The sequence below is a fragment of the Terrapene carolina genome, unplaced genomic scaffold, assembly GCF_002925995.2.
Source record: "Terrapene carolina triunguis isolate 2854851 unplaced genomic scaffold, T_m_triunguis-2.0 Scaffold629, whole genome shotgun sequence".
Classification (NCBI taxonomy): Eukaryota; Metazoa; Chordata; order Testudines; family Emydidae; genus Terrapene; species Terrapene triunguis.
In genome coordinates, this window is record NW_020664980.1 from 5182720 (window position 1) to 5200182 (window position 17463).

Genomic DNA, 17463 nt, shown 5'->3' on the forward strand with positions numbered 1-17463 from the left:
CAGCTTCCACTCTGGGCTACGCGTGGCCGTCCAGCCCGGCCCGGCCCAGCCCGCAACCTCAACAGCACCAAACCCCGCGGAGCATCGGGCGCGGCTGCTGCAGTGAGGCCGCTTCGCCCAGCCCCTGCCTCACCTCTCATTGGCTGGAGCCCTGCACCAATGGCTGCGCGGGGAGTAGATGTGCCCCTCCTCGTCCCCAAGCCCATTGGTTGAGCGGCCTCCGCATGGCGCAGGGGTTAGCTGAGCGCCCCGTCACTCGCGCGTGGAGGTGGGGCCAGGAGGAGCAGGCGTCGCGGCTCTAGCGCCCCTGTTATTGTTACACTGTATCGGGTTCGGGGTTACACTGAGCCCGCCCTTCCCCCTCGGGCGGAGAAGCTGGGTGCGGACCGGAGCCGCCCCGCAGGGACTCGCTCAGGATGCCGGTGAGGATCCAGAGCCGGCCCGCGGTCCCGCCTTCCCCATCGCTACGGAGCGTTGTGCCGTTGCTAGGGTGGCGCTGGGCCTGGGAGCAGCGGGGAGCCTGGGCCGGCGATGGAGGGGGGTGTGGAGTGCGGGGTACAGGGGGGCCTTGGGCCGGGGAGGGGGGGTCTGAGGTGAGGGGCTTGGCATGGGGGGTGGAGTGTGGGGTAAACGGGGGCCTTGGGCCGGGGAGGAGGGGTCTGAGGTGAGGGGCTTGGCATTGGAGCATGGAGTACAGGAGCGGATCTGAGATCATGGGCCTTGCATTGAGAGATGGAGTGCAGGGTACGGGAGGGCCTAGGCTAAGAGTGGTGCCCACTCGGAAGTGAAGGATGCAGAGGGGCCCTGGTAAAGTGCTTGGCTCTGGGTAGCATGTGTAGGATGCCCTAGGCTCACAGTGCAGGAAGGCTCTGGAGCCCTTAGGTTGGGGTACTAGGCCTAGGGTTCACGGTGTAGGCAGGTGCTGGTCAGGTGTAGCAGGGATGGTGCTGGCCTGGGGTGTTGCTGAGTACTGGGATCTGAGAGAAGGGAGGGGCAGAGAAGTGCTAGACAAAGTTGGTGGTTGCAATTTGACACAGGGAAGCTTGAATCATGTGCATTTATAAGCAGGCAAGATGCTCTTATAATGGATACGCCTGGTGGGTGGTGGAAGATCTGGGCAATAGCCTACTATTGCTTAAAATAATATCCTATTTCCTCCATGCCAACTGCTGTTTAGTATATTTTATGGTTTTGACCAATACTTCTGTATGCAAACAAATCTCACAAGTCAATGCATAAACTGGTCATTGCAGGGTTCAGAAAGAGAATTTCTTCCACACCTCAAATAGATTATTGTACAATGAAAGTGTAGAGATTTTTCACACCTTCTTCTGAAGCATTGGGTAGTGCTAGATACTAGGTTTCTTGAGTGAGTGGTTTGTATCTAGTATCGCAAATACTATATTCCTATTACTGGATTGCAGAACATGCATATTTCAATTTATTATAGATAATAACACGCTGCTGTGCCTCCTGTGGTCTCTACATTATTCATTAAGTCATCCTGAGGATTGTGCATATTTATTACGATCAGCCTGAGCTTGTAATGGTGATAAGGCTATTTTTTTTAAGGTAATATGCTTCCTAGGTCCAAAATACCTGCCTTACCAAAAGCACCTGTCAATGAGTATTGGAATTGGTGCCCCATGTACTGTCTGATGCATGCCCCGCAACTTATTTTTTTTCATATGGTGAAATCTCAGCTAGTCACGGAATTTTTTTTTTTTTTAATGTTAAGGAACTAGAGAGTTCAAGGAATTTCAAAGTACATGATATTCAGTGTAGCAGAGAACTACTGATCTGCAGTCCTTACCATTGTCTAATAGTAAAGGGTCACTTAAATAATGAGGTTTCTCCTTGTGACTGGATTGCAGACAGAGGACCTGCAATTTTTTAGCCTTGTTGATTCTGTCTATGCTCAAAGCCTTTACTTTTAGACTCCTCTGCTGACTCTGAACTGCCAAATATAATATAAAATAACTGTTACATTTGCTCACCCTGTGGCTCTTACTAGGTTTAGTCTTTGGTGATAAGATTTTTAGTGTGTCTAATTTACTTATAAGGCCTCTATCACCTTGGCATGTGAGCTTGTTATAAGTATTTCAGAGTAGAAATAGAAATCTTTCTCTTCCCAACTTATAGGAGAAATAGCACGATTAATATATAGGGATTTTTTTTTAATGCCCTGGCTACATGTTGTGTTCTGATGTGAGTATGCTTAATTCAGAATGCTGAGTTTATTCATCATTCTTATCTCTTGTGGAAGTGATCTCCGTAGGCTAAGTTCAACTGCTGGGAAAGCCGTCTCTCTCACCGTTCCCTTATTGGTTAGTGATTTCATTGTTCCAGTGGAATATAACAGTAACCAATTTAACAATCTGTGGGCAGATGCCCTTGGCTGAGTGGGGAGTGTTATACAAGAAGAAAGTTCTTTTAAAGCTATTTCCTTTTCCTCAGTCTTACCGGGTTCAGCTTTAGCCAGTTCTACATCTGGGTGCTGATCGCCAGCGTTATTTAACTAGTTCTCCTAATGGCTTCATAAAGAGTAATGGGAGAAGGGACAGGGTCTTGTGGAGTGATGCAGGTGAGGTCTTTGGAGATGGAGAAACTGTTGCCTGTTATGACCCACTTACTTTGTAGGCCATATCAGGGAGTGTCTCTTACTTCTGGGGCCCCTAGGTTTGTGGTGCTGGTTCTATGATGGAACAATAACTGATCACCCATTCAACAGGATGAGTATATGTACTTCTCTTGTCTGGGGGCTAGAGGAGCTCATCTACCAGCGGAACAAATGCTGCCTCAGTAGTGCTTTGGCCTAAAGCTTGACAGCAATCCAGAATATTGGCTGCTGACTGGTAGCAAAAAAACAAACAAACCCCACTCTCCAAATGCTAACATCCTGATTAGCTTGCTTAGCAAAAGTTAGGTGCAGGCTGGTAGTTAGCAACCTCTGTAGTATCCAGTGATAGGGTTTTTAGTACTGACTGGGAAACTGTAAGTGTTAAGATAAGTGATAGATGTCTTTCATCAGCAATGTTCAATCTCGAAGTGTGTAACTGTTGGCTTACAATTCATATTTTGAAATTCTTGATGGCAGAATAGAAAACTTGCATGTATTTTAAGAGTATCTAAAAGACACAGCACCCCTAATATGGTCCCCCAAGTTGCACTTGAAGTAGAACTGATGAAATGTGTATATGGACTTTTTGCAAATATTCACTTCAAAAGAAATTTCTGTTTGATTGTGTTCATGACCCTTCTGTATTTGAATTCTAGGAATGTTCAAGCTTACATGTGTCATTAGCGTACATAGTTGCAAAATGTGAATTTTAGCTTGACTGTTCAAAATCAAATGTTTAACAGTATATTTGATTGTAAAATCTGCAGTTTGTGTTCATTACTTACTTACATCTTTCAATCAGGGAATAAAAACAATATCAATGTAACTAAGCAGTACAGTGCACGTTTTCAAATAACAAATATTTTCAACAAAGTGTGCAAACAAAGAATCACTTGACATTCACAAATCTTGAATGACTAATAAATTTGAATTTCACAACCCATGTACAATTTGTGAACAGAAAAAGGTTAATTTAATCAAATTAGTTCTTTATTGCACTTTATTTTCTTAGCCCCAGTTGTAAATCAGTCCTGTTCTGAACACTTAGGCCCCTGATCCTGCAAAGACTTGCACATACTTAAATATATGCAATGGAATTATTCAGTGTGTACACTTAAGCACATCTGTAAGTCTTACACTGTAACACATGAAGATGTTTATTTTGTTTTTCATGTATGTAGATCAACAAATCTGAGAAGCCGGACAAGCCTGAGAGCTGTGATAATGTCAAGGTTGTCGTCCGATGCCGACCTTTCAATGAAAGAGAGAAAGTAATGTGCTACAAGATGGCAGTTAATGTTGATGAAATGAGGGGAACCATTACTGTTCATAAAACAGACTCTTCTAATGAACCTCCAAAGACATTTACATTTGATACAGTTTTTGGACCAGAGAGTAAACAGCTTGATGTCTATAACTTAACTGCGAGACCAATTATTGACTCTGTTCTGGAAGGATACAATGGTAAGTCCCTTATTGTCCTAAAAATTAAGGATCCCTTATGCTGTCAAAATTCCATCTGATTTTAGTAGGAGTTTATCTGAAGAAAGACTACTGGTACTAGCACCATATTATTCATATAGTTAATTGTAACCTCGTTTTACTTAAAATAGAATGTCCAATAAGGGTATTCACAATTCTGAGTTCCCTGTTGCCAGTGGTTGTGCTTTTATAATTGGTAACAGATAATTATCAGTTACATTGTGAGCATCAGGTATTGGCAAGGTTAGTGGGCCAAACTTCTCAACTACTTTCTATTTGTAAAGGATTTGCATTTTATTTATCTTTTTAACCTACCCGGATTCTTGAGTGCTTTTCTTCTTGTAAAATATCAGTTGCCTGCATGTGTCAGCAACTCTGCAGTAACAACTTGGCATGTATGTATAATGGAAGAAAAATGTTATAAATAATAGTAAGTTGCAAAGATTTTAAAGATCTAGGTGAAATACTTAATTTGTATTGGGGTAAATGTAGATGTAAAATATAGGAGGTTCCCTGAAGTTTAAATGCTAAAGCAAAAGCTTTAAGGCTGTGTGTAAAGTGTATCCAGATATTAGAACAGAATTAATTATCTGTTTTTGGCCAGGGTTTTTTTGTAGCTGCAACAAAGCATAAACCTGACTTAGGAGCCAAACTTATTTTTGCAGTACTTGGGTCCATGATTCTGGTAAGTCTTTCTGATACAAGTGAAGGAGGAAGTTCCATGCCTCACAGATTGGTAATGTAATCCAAATTGTAACAGAGTCTGAAAATCTGTATCCTGGTTTGTGCTATGCCCATATGTGGCCTATGCTGAATCAATCTGAGGCTACTACAACTGTGGTTGAGGGAATGCTGATACCCACCCATGGGGAGTGGCCCTGAGGCAGGCTGACACCACTTTATAGCCAGTTACTCTTTTAAAAAGAAACTTATGTTTCTGCCTTATGCTTGTCTTAACAGGTTTGTACATATTCTGGAACATGAGCTATGCTTGTCTAGTTAATTACTCTTCTTTGCCTTTGTACAAGACAAAGATTGAAATATTCTACTTTTTAAATTGAAAGGAAATGAGTAAATGTGTCTGAACGAAGAGTCATGCATTCTACATTTGCATATTTGTTCTCCCTGTTAATAGAATACATTATTGATTGGCCTAGCTCTGATGGCTTGTGTGAGACATATTCCTAGAGCAATTGTGCTTGATTGAAATAACACATTAGTCATTTGTGGGAGTTCAGCCCTGTTTGCAAAGACTGTACAACACTTGCACAGTATACAAGCCTAGAGGAAATGTATTGGAAAAGCTGGTCAGTTCTAACTCATTGTTGCTGGTGGTTTTGGTAGTGCCAAGGTAATGATTAAAAACTCCCACCTTTGGTATCACGATTCATTATATATATTTTTCTTGTACTGCAGGCACCATATTTGCATATGGACAGACTGGCACAGGCAAAACTTTTACCATGGAAGGTGTACGAGCTGTTCCTGAACTTAGAGGAATCATCCCCAATTCATTTGCCCATATATTTGGTCACATTGCAAAGGCAGAGGGGGACACAAGGTGAACTAATTTTCTTCCTTTGCACCATCCCCATCCTTGAGACAAGCAATAGATTGAAGCACAAGCTTTCAAAGATCTTGGGTAAAATCCTGACCCCATTAAAGTCAATGGGAGTTTTGCCATTGACTTCATTGTGGGCCAGGATTTCACCTCTTGTGCTTAAGCACATCTTTGTTTATGGATCAGTAAGCTGTCAGTTTATATTAGTACTCTGCATATTTTCTTTGTACACTGAGATCAAAACAGTTACATTTAACAAATATTTCAGTTTACAAATGTCATTTTTAATCTTAGATTTTTGGTTCGAGTGTCTTACTTGGAAATTTACAATGAAGAAGTGCGTGACCTGCTTGGAAAAGACCAGACACAGAGGCTAGAGGTGAGGATGGAGTGTTTTGAATTACTGACATTTTGCATTTTAAAGGAACAAATTGTCTCTTCAAGAAGAACTGAGTATTAAAAGAACAGACAGACCTTGGAGGGGAAGAAAAGTTTTCCTTAGCATCAAAGGTGACCTTTTGCCACTATCAATATTTTGCCTTTTCTCATTTTTCCTTCTCACTTAACCTTTAGTCTAATAATGTAACCTTATTTCCCTCACACTCTGGACTAATTCCCCTTAGGAGAATCTGGGGAAGAATAGCTGAAAATATTCAAAATAGGATACAAAACCATATTCTATTCAGCACCTGTATTGCTGTCAAATGAACTCAGTGGCTGAAGCGCCTTTGTCCTTTACGCTGGTGCTTTTGCTAGGATTCCTTCAGGGAACTTCTCCTACTTTTATGGCAAGCTTTCTCACAATCTTATGATCGTCCCAAAGACTTTTGGGAGCTCCCTGACAGACTGTAAAACGCGCAGTGAGTTATGAACCTGTTATAAGAGCAACAGTTTGCGGGGTGGTATATTTACTCTCTGGTTCTAGACCAGTGGTTTTCAACCTTTTTTTCATTTGCAGCCCCTAAAAAATTTCGAATGGAGGTGTGGACACCTTTGGAAATCTTAGACAGTCTTCGGATCCCAAGGGGTCCAGCAACCATGGTTTGAAAACCACTGTTCTGTGGTAACGACAACCTTTCGCAGCCCCCTTCAATATAGTCTGTGGACCCCTGGGCACTAAACCATGGCTCTTTAGCTGACTTTGTAACAACTCTTCCCAGGGCTAGAGGAAAAGATGTGGACATCTGTACAGAATAGGAGTGTGGCATGTGGGGTGCACTCTTCAGATATTGTAGCAATGCTTTAAAACCTTTGTCTGTTTGAAGTACTTCTCTTGAGAGAAGAAAAAAGAGATGGATAAGCCAGCTTTTTATTTGTTAAATACATCAGAAATTCCCAGTGGTTCCTGGGGCCAGGAAACAGTTGCTTAGACCGAGTGCTTTCTCTGCCTCTGAATGTGCTATTGCCTACTCCCCTCTCTGAACCCCTCTTTACGATCTCTCTGGAGATTTGAGGCTTCCTCCTGATTGGTGTTCCCTCCATTTTATTTGCCTTGGCAGAAGGGTCAGTAAAGGCTACAACACTCTTGATCCATAGGCTTGTATGGTTCTGATAAGTCCTGAAACTATGCTTCTAGAAATAGAAGTACACTAGTGCATTATGTTATGATAACTGGTATATGCGAATACTACAGAGAACAACTTCCAAAAATAATCTCTGTGCACCTCCTGGAAGTGCTCAAGCAAATCTGTTTCTTGTTTAGGTTAAAGAGAGACCTGATGTGGGAGTTTATATTAAAGATCTTTCAGCTTATGTTGTAAACAATGCAGATGATATGGACAGAATCATGACACTAGGCCACAAAAACCGTAAGTAGTACTCATTCTTCGGGTTTTAAACTCTTGTCCAGAGCACAGTTTAGTGTAGCACTAGGCCTTGCCATGTAGACAGCTGACTTTGAGACCTGAGTGCAATCTTCAGCAATAGCACTCTCAGCTGAGCAGAGAGGGGTGTCTCCTTGCTAAGTCCTGTGATTCAGGAGCAGCCAACAAGGTAGGACAGACCCTATACAGCAGCTTTTCTTGGCTGGAAGGTTTGTTTCAATGTGGAGTCTTGATGGTGCTATGGTTGAGGGTGTGAGAGTGGGGCTTGAAAGTGCTGTAACTGAGGTGGTGAGAATACAGCAAAGCAAAAGAGGGAACCACTGGGGCTCCTAGTTGGTCTTGAACTTGCCCATTCGTTCTCCTTTTCTTCCTCTCACCTTTGCCAAGGTGAACAAGCATTAGACCAGTGTTGTGCTCTGTAGTGTTGTAAACTGGTGATGCAATTGCATGTTTTCTTGGAGCAACAAACAGTTCATTTCAACATCTAGGACACTTTCTGAATGAAGTTTTATAGGTTAATATACAAATCAAGCAAGAGTTAATGACTGTCACTGCCACTACATTGAAAACTGCAATATTTTTACTACTCTTAAAATACAACTCAATCAGCAAGGATTAATGGTCTGACCCTATTGGGTACTGAGCATCATCTGTCTTGGTGCAGTCTTTGCTGAGTCAGTTGTATTTTCCAAAGTAGATGAATGGGTGTGAGGCTGCCTAGTGCCTTTTGGGATTGGGCCTTGAAAGGCATATGCAGGGATATAACTAGAAGCAAAACCTCTGCTTGTCTTTCAAATGATTGCATGTCCAGACTGAAGATGAATGCTGCAATTTCAAGCTCCAGAAAACAATCCTTCACCACAGGGTCTGAGGGGGAGATGAATCACATTTATTAGCAGCATCAGAAACCCTGCAAAATGTTGGGTGTTATAGCTGAGATAATTATTCCACACTAATTATTAAGTAGTATCATTTTCAGAAGTTAAACAACAAATGTATTCAACTGTTTTAAGTAAGATTACAATCTCTGTAAATTATAACTGTTTTGTGGTGTCTTTGTTTTCAGAGTAGGGACTGTTTTACCATACAGTTCATTGTTAATTCTGATGTTTTTGGGTCTCTTAACTAAAGGTTCTGTTGGTGCCACTAATATGAATGAGCACAGCTCCCGTTCCCATGCGATCTTCACTATTACCATTGAGTGCAGCGAGAAGGGTGTTGATGGAAACATGCATGTTCGTATGGGCAAGCTGCACCTTGTAGATCTAGCTGTAAGTAGTAACGTACAGATCTAACAAAATGCTAGTTGTGGATGGTTACTGATTGTTATGCTGGACCCTTAACAAGACAGGTGAAAGGCACTGCCCCTCCTTCAAAGAGCTTACAACGTAAGGCCCAGATCTAGTAAGAGTTTCTGTGGGGACAGACTGCTGTGAAACCCCACTTAAATCAATGCAATTCTGCCTGAATGCAAAGGTCAGCCTATGTGAAATAAATTGCAGGATTGGGGACTTCCTTAGACATGCATAATTTTCCCAGTGGAGGGGATGGCCGAGGGAGGACAAGGGTACAATAATCAGATTTTTGAGGTTACTCAAGTGTGTTATGTGCATCTAGATGGTTCCATTACATTCATTCTTGTGAAAGTGTGATTGTTTATAAGTTACTAGATGTTTCTTTTCCCTCATATCCATTGATTGGGGGAAGCAGGAGATCATATTTAAAAACTTACCATTGGGGTGTTATGCAGTGTTGTGTATTAGCTACAGTTTGTTTTTCTAAAATACATTTTTGTATATGAGAATGGTATGTTCCATTTTTTCCAGCTATGTTGTTTTGCTGTGCACTGTTCAGTGCTACCATGAGTCTGAAGATTCTATTAAGATCTGCTTGACCCTGTTCTTTCATCCTCTAAATGCCTGTGTATTCCTTTTGCCAGGGGTCAGAAAGGCAGACAAAAACTGGAGCCACTGGGCAACGACTAAAGGAAGCCACAAAAATTAACCTTTCTCTTTCCACTCTTGGGAATGTTATTTCTGCACTGGTTGATGGCAAGAGTACTCATGTGCCCTATCGTAACTCTAAATTGACTCGACTTCTTCAGGATTCCCTGGGGGGCAACTCAAAAACCATGATGGTAAGAATGGGATACACCAAAGTTCAATGTCCCAGTAACCTGGCTTATATCTTTAAGGTGGAATTGAAGTAAAATTCTCATGGGAATAGTCTGACATTGGTATTTATCTCTCTTATTTCAGGACTGTGCTCTTTCATCGATGCATAGAAATGTAGGGCAGGAAGGGATCTTGAGAGGTCATTTAGTCCAACCCCTATGCTGAGGCAGGACAAAGAACCTAGAGCATCCCTGATACGTGTTTGGGCAACCTGTTCTTAAAATCCTCCAATGATGGTGCTTCAACAAGCTTCCTTGGAAGCCTGCTCTGGTGCTTACTATTCTTATAGTTAGAAAGTTTTCCGTAATATCTAATCTAAATCTCCCTTGCTGCAGGTTTAGCCCATTACTTCTTGTTCTACTTTTAGTGGACATGGAGAATGATTGCTTACCATCCTCTTCATAACAGCCCTTCACATATTTGAGACTTCTTTCGCGCTCCCTCCACCCTCGTTTTCTTTTCTCAAGACTAAACGTGCCCAGTTTTAACTTTTCCTCATAGGTAGGGCCCTACCAAATTCATGGTCCATTTTGGTCAATTTCACGGTCATAGGATTTTAAAAATTATAAATTTCATGATTTCAGCTATTTAAATCTGAAATTTTAGGGTGTTGAGAGGGTAGGTGTCCTGACCCAAAAAGGAGTTGGGGGGGAGAGGGGAGGGTTGCAAGGTTACTATAGGGGGGGGTTGCAGTACTGCTACCCTGACTTCTGTGCCACTGCTGGCAGCGGCGCTGCCTTCAGAGCTGGGCAACTGGAGAGAGGCAGCTGCTGGCTAGGAGCCTAGTTCTGAAAGCAGAGCCACTGCCAGCAGTGCAGAATTAAGGATGGCATGGGATGGCATTGCCACCCTTACTTCTGCGCTGCTGCTGGCAGGGTGCTGCCTTCAGAACTGGGTGCCCGGCCAACAGCCGCCGCTCTCCGGCTGCCCAGCTCTGAAGGCAGTGCCAGAAGTAAAGGTTTCAATACTGCGACCTCTCCCTAAAATAACCTTGTGACCCTCCCGCAACTCCCTTTTGGGTCAGGACCTCCAATTTGAGAAATGCTGGTCTCCTAAGTTCCCACTAACCCACACAGCAGCCTATTAAACGCTGCACAGGTGCTCAGGGTTGCGGCGGGGAGAGATGCCTCGGGCCCAGCCCCGGACATGTTGCGGCTAGGGCAGAAGTGCCTATCCCGTTGCCCTAGCCTCAGAGCTGCCATGGGGAGAGGTGTCTCTCCTCTCAAGCCCAGGTGCTGCTGTGGCAAGAGAGGGCTGGGGGGAGTCCTCTCTCCCTGCTGTAGCCCCAGGGCAGCCTGCACCCCAAATCCCTCATCACTGGCCCCACCCCAGAGCCCTCACCTCCCCCCCTCGTACCGCAACCCTCTGTCCCAGCCCTGAGCCCATCATTCCCTGCCCCAGTCCTGAGCCCGCACTCTGAGCCCCCTCCCACACTCCGAACCTTTCGCCCCCCCCCCCCACATTAATTTTGTTATATGCACCAATATGGAGGTGATGTGTCACACATCACCTCCATATTCATGCACATAAAATTCATTCCTCCTATGCGTGGGAAAAATTAGAGGGAACGCTGCTGGTCTCCCCCATGAAATCTGTATAGTATAGGGTAAAAGCACACAAAAGACCAGATTTCACGGTCCATGACGCATTTTTCATGGCTGTGAATTTGGTAGGGCCCTACTCATAGGTCAGGTTTTCTAAATCTTTTGTCATTTTCTGTACCTCTTCTCTGGAATTTCTCCAATTTGGCACATCTTTCTGAAAATATGGCACCCAAACTGGATCCAGTATTCCAGCTGAGGCCTCATCAGTGCCTCATAAAGCTGTACAATTACCTCCTGTGTCTCTCATATACAACAATCTTGTTAACATACTCGCATCCTGTACAGCTTTTAGCTTTACCTTTATCTGAATATAAAATTATCACTTCATGGACATGGGAGGCTATAGACCAGCACAAGAGTACCCAGACATATGGGGTCAAATGGAAGCTGTGCTTGTGCATCCCAAGGCAGGGCTTAGTTCATGCTCTGGAGGCAGCAAAAAAGTACAGTTTTCAGGCAGAAAACTACAGTAAGGGATTTGCAGAACAGGGCGTGGGTCTGCTTTTACATTTCCTGGTCTTGCAATTACTTGTATTTGTGTCATTCAAGCTTTTACATGCTGCTAAATCCCATATACACAAGTAACTCCTTTTTTTGTATGTAACAGTGTGCAAATATTGGTCCGGCAGACTATAATTATGATGAGACTATCAGCACACTAAGATATGCCAACCGTGCCAAAAACATCAAGAATAAAGCCAGAATTAATGAAGATCCCAAGGATGCCTTGCTCCGTCAGTTTCAAAAAGAAATTGAAGAACTTAAAAAAAAGCTGGAGGAAGGTAACTTCCCTTGTTCCTAATAATGTTCTCTGTATCTTTAGGTTGTTCTGCTCCTGTATGACATGTCTCCTTTTTAAAGACATACCATGGTATGCTTTTCAGGAGTTTTGTAATAACATCTGAAGTTCCCATGCTTTTTAAATATGAGTTTTAGTTATATTAGTCTCAAGTAAAGAAAAGAAACCCAAAGATCACCCATAAATAGAAATAGATGGCATGCATGTAATTCTATGCTGAATGCAAGTTAGAGCTTTTCTTCAGTTAAGTATTGGATTTGTCCACTAGATGGTATTTAGAGCTAACATAAGATAGCAGACTTCATCATTTCTTTTCTCTTTGGTTTAGGTTTGGATGTGACCTATATATAATTGAAATGTACTAATTTTAAAAGTCTCATTCATGTTATGTTAATGACAAATAGGTGTCAGGCTGGGGACAAGTGCAAATTGGGGTTTTAAAAAGCATAACAACAAAGGGTTAAATCTTCTCCTTCTAGCCGAAAAAAGTGCGTGGGAAGGAAACAAGTGCCTCTGAAACTCTCAAACTGAACTTGTGAAGGTGGCTTTTAAGTCTCTTTATAAAGATCAAGGGTGTAAAGCTACAAAACCATATGGTTCCACAGGCTCTGTGAGCAACTGAACCCTGCACATCCCACAAATGAGAATCAGCCTCTTTCTAGGTGGGGTCCTTGGCTGCATATAGCTCTGCTCCCTCAGGCTATGATTCCATTGGTTTATACGGCGACATGAGTATCCTACCGACTGCGGATAAGGAAGAAGGCACAGAGAAGGAGATTTCCACTTGGGAATCTTTTCAATCTGAGAGAGACATGGAAAGTACAGCAGTGTTCCCACCCCCTGTTCTTAACTCATTATTTCAATCCCTGTTGAGTCCCTTTGCTAATTTTGGGCCCCGCACTGCAGAATAAATGCCTTGCAAATGAAAGTCTGATTAAAGCATACAGCTGAGAAACTGAAACTCATGGATGTAAGGATGCAGCTGTGCTACTCTTCTGAACTTTAAAATGTAATTAAGTGCAAGAGTTCTGACAGACTTTGTTTTCAAATTCAAGTTGAATAATTAAAAACACAAAAGCATACTGTGATTACAGCAGAGAGCCATCTTTTCAGAAAACAATTGAGATACTCTGGACATTTTAAGAAAAACATTTATATGGCATAATGCTTAAAAGTGTAAATATTTATTCCTAATGAACACAGTAGCTGTTAGAGAGCTTATTCCTTCACTCTCCCACTTCCCTGGTCCTTCTCGCATGAACAGAGAGCAACAATACCCGAAGTCCGAAGGTGCAAACAATTCGATGTTTATTGGGGTGAACTTCCAGCAAGCTTAAATCCAAGTTCCTTTTTCTTTATTTTCGAATCCCAACTTACTTCCTGTTTGCCCCTAATTTATATAGTAATATTCATAGCTATACCTTAACCAATCATTCTACTAAAATTTACCTAACCAATCCTAACATAGTGTAACATGATTAGCTAACCAATTAGATCTCACCACCTTAATTCGTTTACACCCTGCAAAATTAATTATACAGCAGACAGAAACAATCACAGAACCAGACAGAGACCATGCAAATAAACATACAAAACAATACAGAAGTGAGGATTTCACAACTACAGCTATAAAGACATAAGGGTTTCCCAGCTGTGTCTATTAATAAGTGAGTTCTTACCAGACAGAAAACTATCAAACTAAATTTCCTTTTACATCTTCTAGGCTTTTCCCTTTCTCTGGAGGTGATAGATCGGACCACCTTCCTAACAGCCCCGGATTGCCTTATTTCAGTATGACTAAACAGTGCCTCAGACTGTCACAGTGAGAGAAGGCCCTTACACAGATTCTTTCTTTTATACCTCTATAACTAGCTAAGTAATAAACATATACCTAAATTCTTAAAGTATAGGCCTTTACAGACAGGCGTGAATATCTATATCCTAACAGTAGCCATTTTTCTCTGTATTTCAAATTTCATCTAAAGTGTTTAGAAGTAAAATAATACCTCGTTGAAGAATCGTAGCGTAATAATGCTTAGCACTCGTGCTTTACAAACACTGCAATATTAGACTCCAATCGCAAACTTTCTGAAATACATAATTACAGGTAGAATTTTGGTATGTCAGCGTATTTTGGAACTGGACTCTCAGCCTTACTGAGATTGCTGGTTTCATATTTATCTGTTTTTATACACGGAAAAAGAAACATGTACCTATTACATAAGTAAACAAATGGAAAAACCTAGATCACCCCCAAATCTGCATTGCCTGTACAGTCATTTAGTCCCTACTGCCAAGACACTGTTCAGATAAAATTGAAGGTTGATAAAATGCTGCTGTTACAATTAATTATGTGATCTGCTGTGAAAGAGAATGCCTTGGAAACATATATTTGTGTTTTAGGGGAAGAGATATCTGGCTCTGATATCAGTGGTTCTGAAGATGAAGATGAAGAAGAAGATGGGGAGCTTGGAGAGGATGGGGAAAAGCGTAAAAAACGAAGGGGTAAGGTGTCAGCATGCTCCAATTCTCTCTTCCTTTGTCGTCGAGAAGTATCCAGAAATATCTTTGCATAAAGGAATCAGTTTGCAACTTTGCATAAGTATGAACTTAACTGAGACTGTAGTAAAGTTGTAGTGGCCGCTGCAATTATCATGCCTCCTGTAGAAACTAAGCCATTTGAAGCAGTCAATCTAGCTAGACTGCTATACCTTTATATAGCATCTGCTTCCACTTGGGTAGTTTTGCTTGTAGTAACTTTCTCTTACGTGGTGGTTCCCTGATTACAGCAGGGTGGCTGCGTATGGTTTGTTACTGTGTGTATGTCTATGAGATTGATAGCAAACACACACAACAGAACTGCCTCTGGGATATGGAGTTGTGGGGAGGGAGTAGGGTTGCCAATTTTGCTTGGACGTATCCTGAAGGTTTCATCACGTGACATAATCTTTAATTAAAGATTAATCTTTGAATCCTGGAGACTCCAGGACAATCCTGGAGGGTTGGCAATCCTAGGAGGGAGAGTCCAACAATCTGCTGCAGGGAGACAGATCAGTTTCTAAAAAAAAACCCGGGAAACTTAGTGGCCTTGTCTAATAAAAGCCTGCTGTGTATTTGGAAGAGATGAAGGAACTTCCATTGACTTCTCTTTGCTGGGAGAAGAGACTCCTGGGCTCTAATATTACAAGCTAAATTCATCCTGTTTGTTAAACTATTTTAGTGCCCAGACTTCTTTCCTGTCCGAAGAGTAGAATGTGTTTAAACAGAATTCCAGACTTAACGCTGGAAGGAATCTGTTACATTTGACTTCACTCTCATTGGTGTCACAAATTGTCTGTTTTCTTCAGAGGGGCCCCAAGCTCAAATGCCAGTTTTAACTAACCTTTTTATGTTAAAGGTTTACACAGATGTAAAAAGTGCATCTTGCCACAGTGAACTCCCAGAACTCTGTCCTGAGCCTAAATTCTGCAGCTTTCTCTACAATCTGTTTCATTGTTGATGTTTAATGAGGCCTCGGTCACATTATTGATTATCAGTATTGCAACATAATTATATTAAATCTACAATATGATGTCTGGTTTAAACAAGTCCTTTCAAGCTTATGTGGGATTGTTTTTGATGGGTAATGTTCATGTTATAGCTGTTCGTCGTGTTCGATCAAATTGCTGCTAGTGCTCTGAGCATGTTTACCTGGTGTGTTTTTAAAAATCCACAAGTTGCCTTTCTGTTTTGTTCACATGTTTTCAATTGGTTGGATGATATTCTATTTACATGTACTCTACTTGATGTTCATAGTGGATTGTTAGCCCACAAGGGCAAAAAGTAGAATTGTTATAATTGGTCTTCACCCCCAGATATATTTCTGTAATTATACTGAAGTTCTGCTCTCAAGTTAACTGGTGCAAATCCAGAAGGTTATCTGAGTTCAGAATTTAGCTCAAAGTGAAGTAATATGCCCTTCATTGCTAAGCATTATAAATCTTCAGCATATGCCAGTTCAGAGGATTGTATGGTGCTGAGAATCTCCTGTCAATTAAGATTAATTGATTCTAGAAATTCATTGCATATACCATTGTTCAATAGGTCTATAGCCTAGCACTTTTCTCTTGAGCTAGGGTCATTTCTTGTGGCAAAAAAGCTGACCACCACTACTTATGTTGGTGCTTTAAACTAGTAGATTCAAGTGTTCTCTTGTGATTTGGTTACCTTAGTGAACTGAGCAACAGGCTTCTTTTTAGTAACTGCCCCTTTGCAGGCAGGTATTATGACCCTTTATAGGACAAATCCTGTTTGGATTCACGTATCTGATAACATAATGAATGGTGCATAATTTTCATAGTCTGTAGAATTAAAGTGAAAATAGGCATGTGGGTCACTTTCCCTTTTGAGCAATTACAACAAATAAAATAACTAGGCATATTGGGTTTCATACTAGACATGGTCAGGATGGATTTTTGCTGAAATATGGTTGTTCTGTAGCATACATTTTAGAGTATGAAATGGTGGCTCTACAGGACTGAATCTAAGAGGGATCCAAGCAAATGCTTCCAAACATAAGTATTACTTTGCCTTTTCAAACCAATTTGCTGGTTCTTCTGGGTTTCTTTGGATTTCTTTCCTTTGGAACTAATTTTTAGCTGCGTGTTTCTTCATATTCTTGTTTCTTCTTTCCTGGGTTTTCCGTGGGTCTTACTTCTTTGTTTTCCAGGCAGTAGCAGCAGCAGTAGTTCAGACTCCACATGCTCTGTCATAGAGAAACCTCTGGATAAGTCCTTCACTAGTGAGTGGGAGCTCTTAAGTCATTTAACAAAGCTTTGGCCTTTCCATAACCTGTGCACTCCATTTTGTAAATGCCACACTGCTCCCTGCCACTTTTTTATTTAAGAGAAAAATGTGGATTTATAAATTGGCTAAAGCATGCTTTTCTTTTGCTGCTTCCAAGCTTTAAACAATTGTTCAACGTGCAACTTAGCTTAATGTTTGAGACGATGTAAGGCAAGTTAGTGCTTTGTTCGAGCTAACTGTAAAGAGAGGGGGAAATAGGATGGAAAATCCAATTCCAGTTTTTGTTTCATTGGCTTCCTTCTCTATTAAGACGTTGGCAGAGAACAAATCAGTGGAACAATCAAAATCCTACTTTAGATTTATAATCTGGAAAGGGGGCTAGATAGTATTTGATTAATTCACAGTCCTTTGATCTGAAGAGATCTGGATTCAGATCTTTAAGGGTGGCAAGTAAAAGTGACTTGTCTATTGTGGAAAGATATCCATGTCTCTATAAATCATCATTTGCTTGGGCATCATTGTCATTCTTTGTTCAGAGAAGGGGCCAATGATCTGGATGAAGAAACTATTAGCTTAGTTGCCCCTGGCTCTAGGCAGGGCTTTTGGTCCCCTTAT

The 17463-nt window shown here is 41.6% G+C and overlaps 1 protein-coding gene across 1 annotated transcript in view; it reads left to right on the forward strand.

Annotated features, from left to right (window-relative positions):
- The first annotated feature begins 304 nt into the window (after positions 1 to 304).
- The window catches only part of KIF3A (kinesin family member 3A), a 35775-nt gene continuing 18616 nt past the window's right edge, over positions 305 to 17463 (forward strand). The window contains exons 1-9 of the mRNA XM_026659424.1: positions 305 to 422; positions 3802 to 4084; positions 5519 to 5663; positions 5958 to 6042; positions 7366 to 7471; positions 8618 to 8757; positions 9426 to 9623; positions 11872 to 12046; positions 14467 to 14568. Of these exons, the coding sequence (XP_026515209.1) occupies positions 417 to 422; positions 3802 to 4084; positions 5519 to 5663; positions 5958 to 6042; positions 7366 to 7471; positions 8618 to 8757; positions 9426 to 9623; positions 11872 to 12046; positions 14467 to 14568 (1240 nt within the window). The 5' untranslated portion in view covers positions 305 to 416. The remainder of the gene's footprint in view (positions 423 to 3801; positions 4085 to 5518; positions 5664 to 5957; positions 6043 to 7365; positions 7472 to 8617; positions 8758 to 9425; positions 9624 to 11871; positions 12047 to 14466; positions 14569 to 17463) is intronic.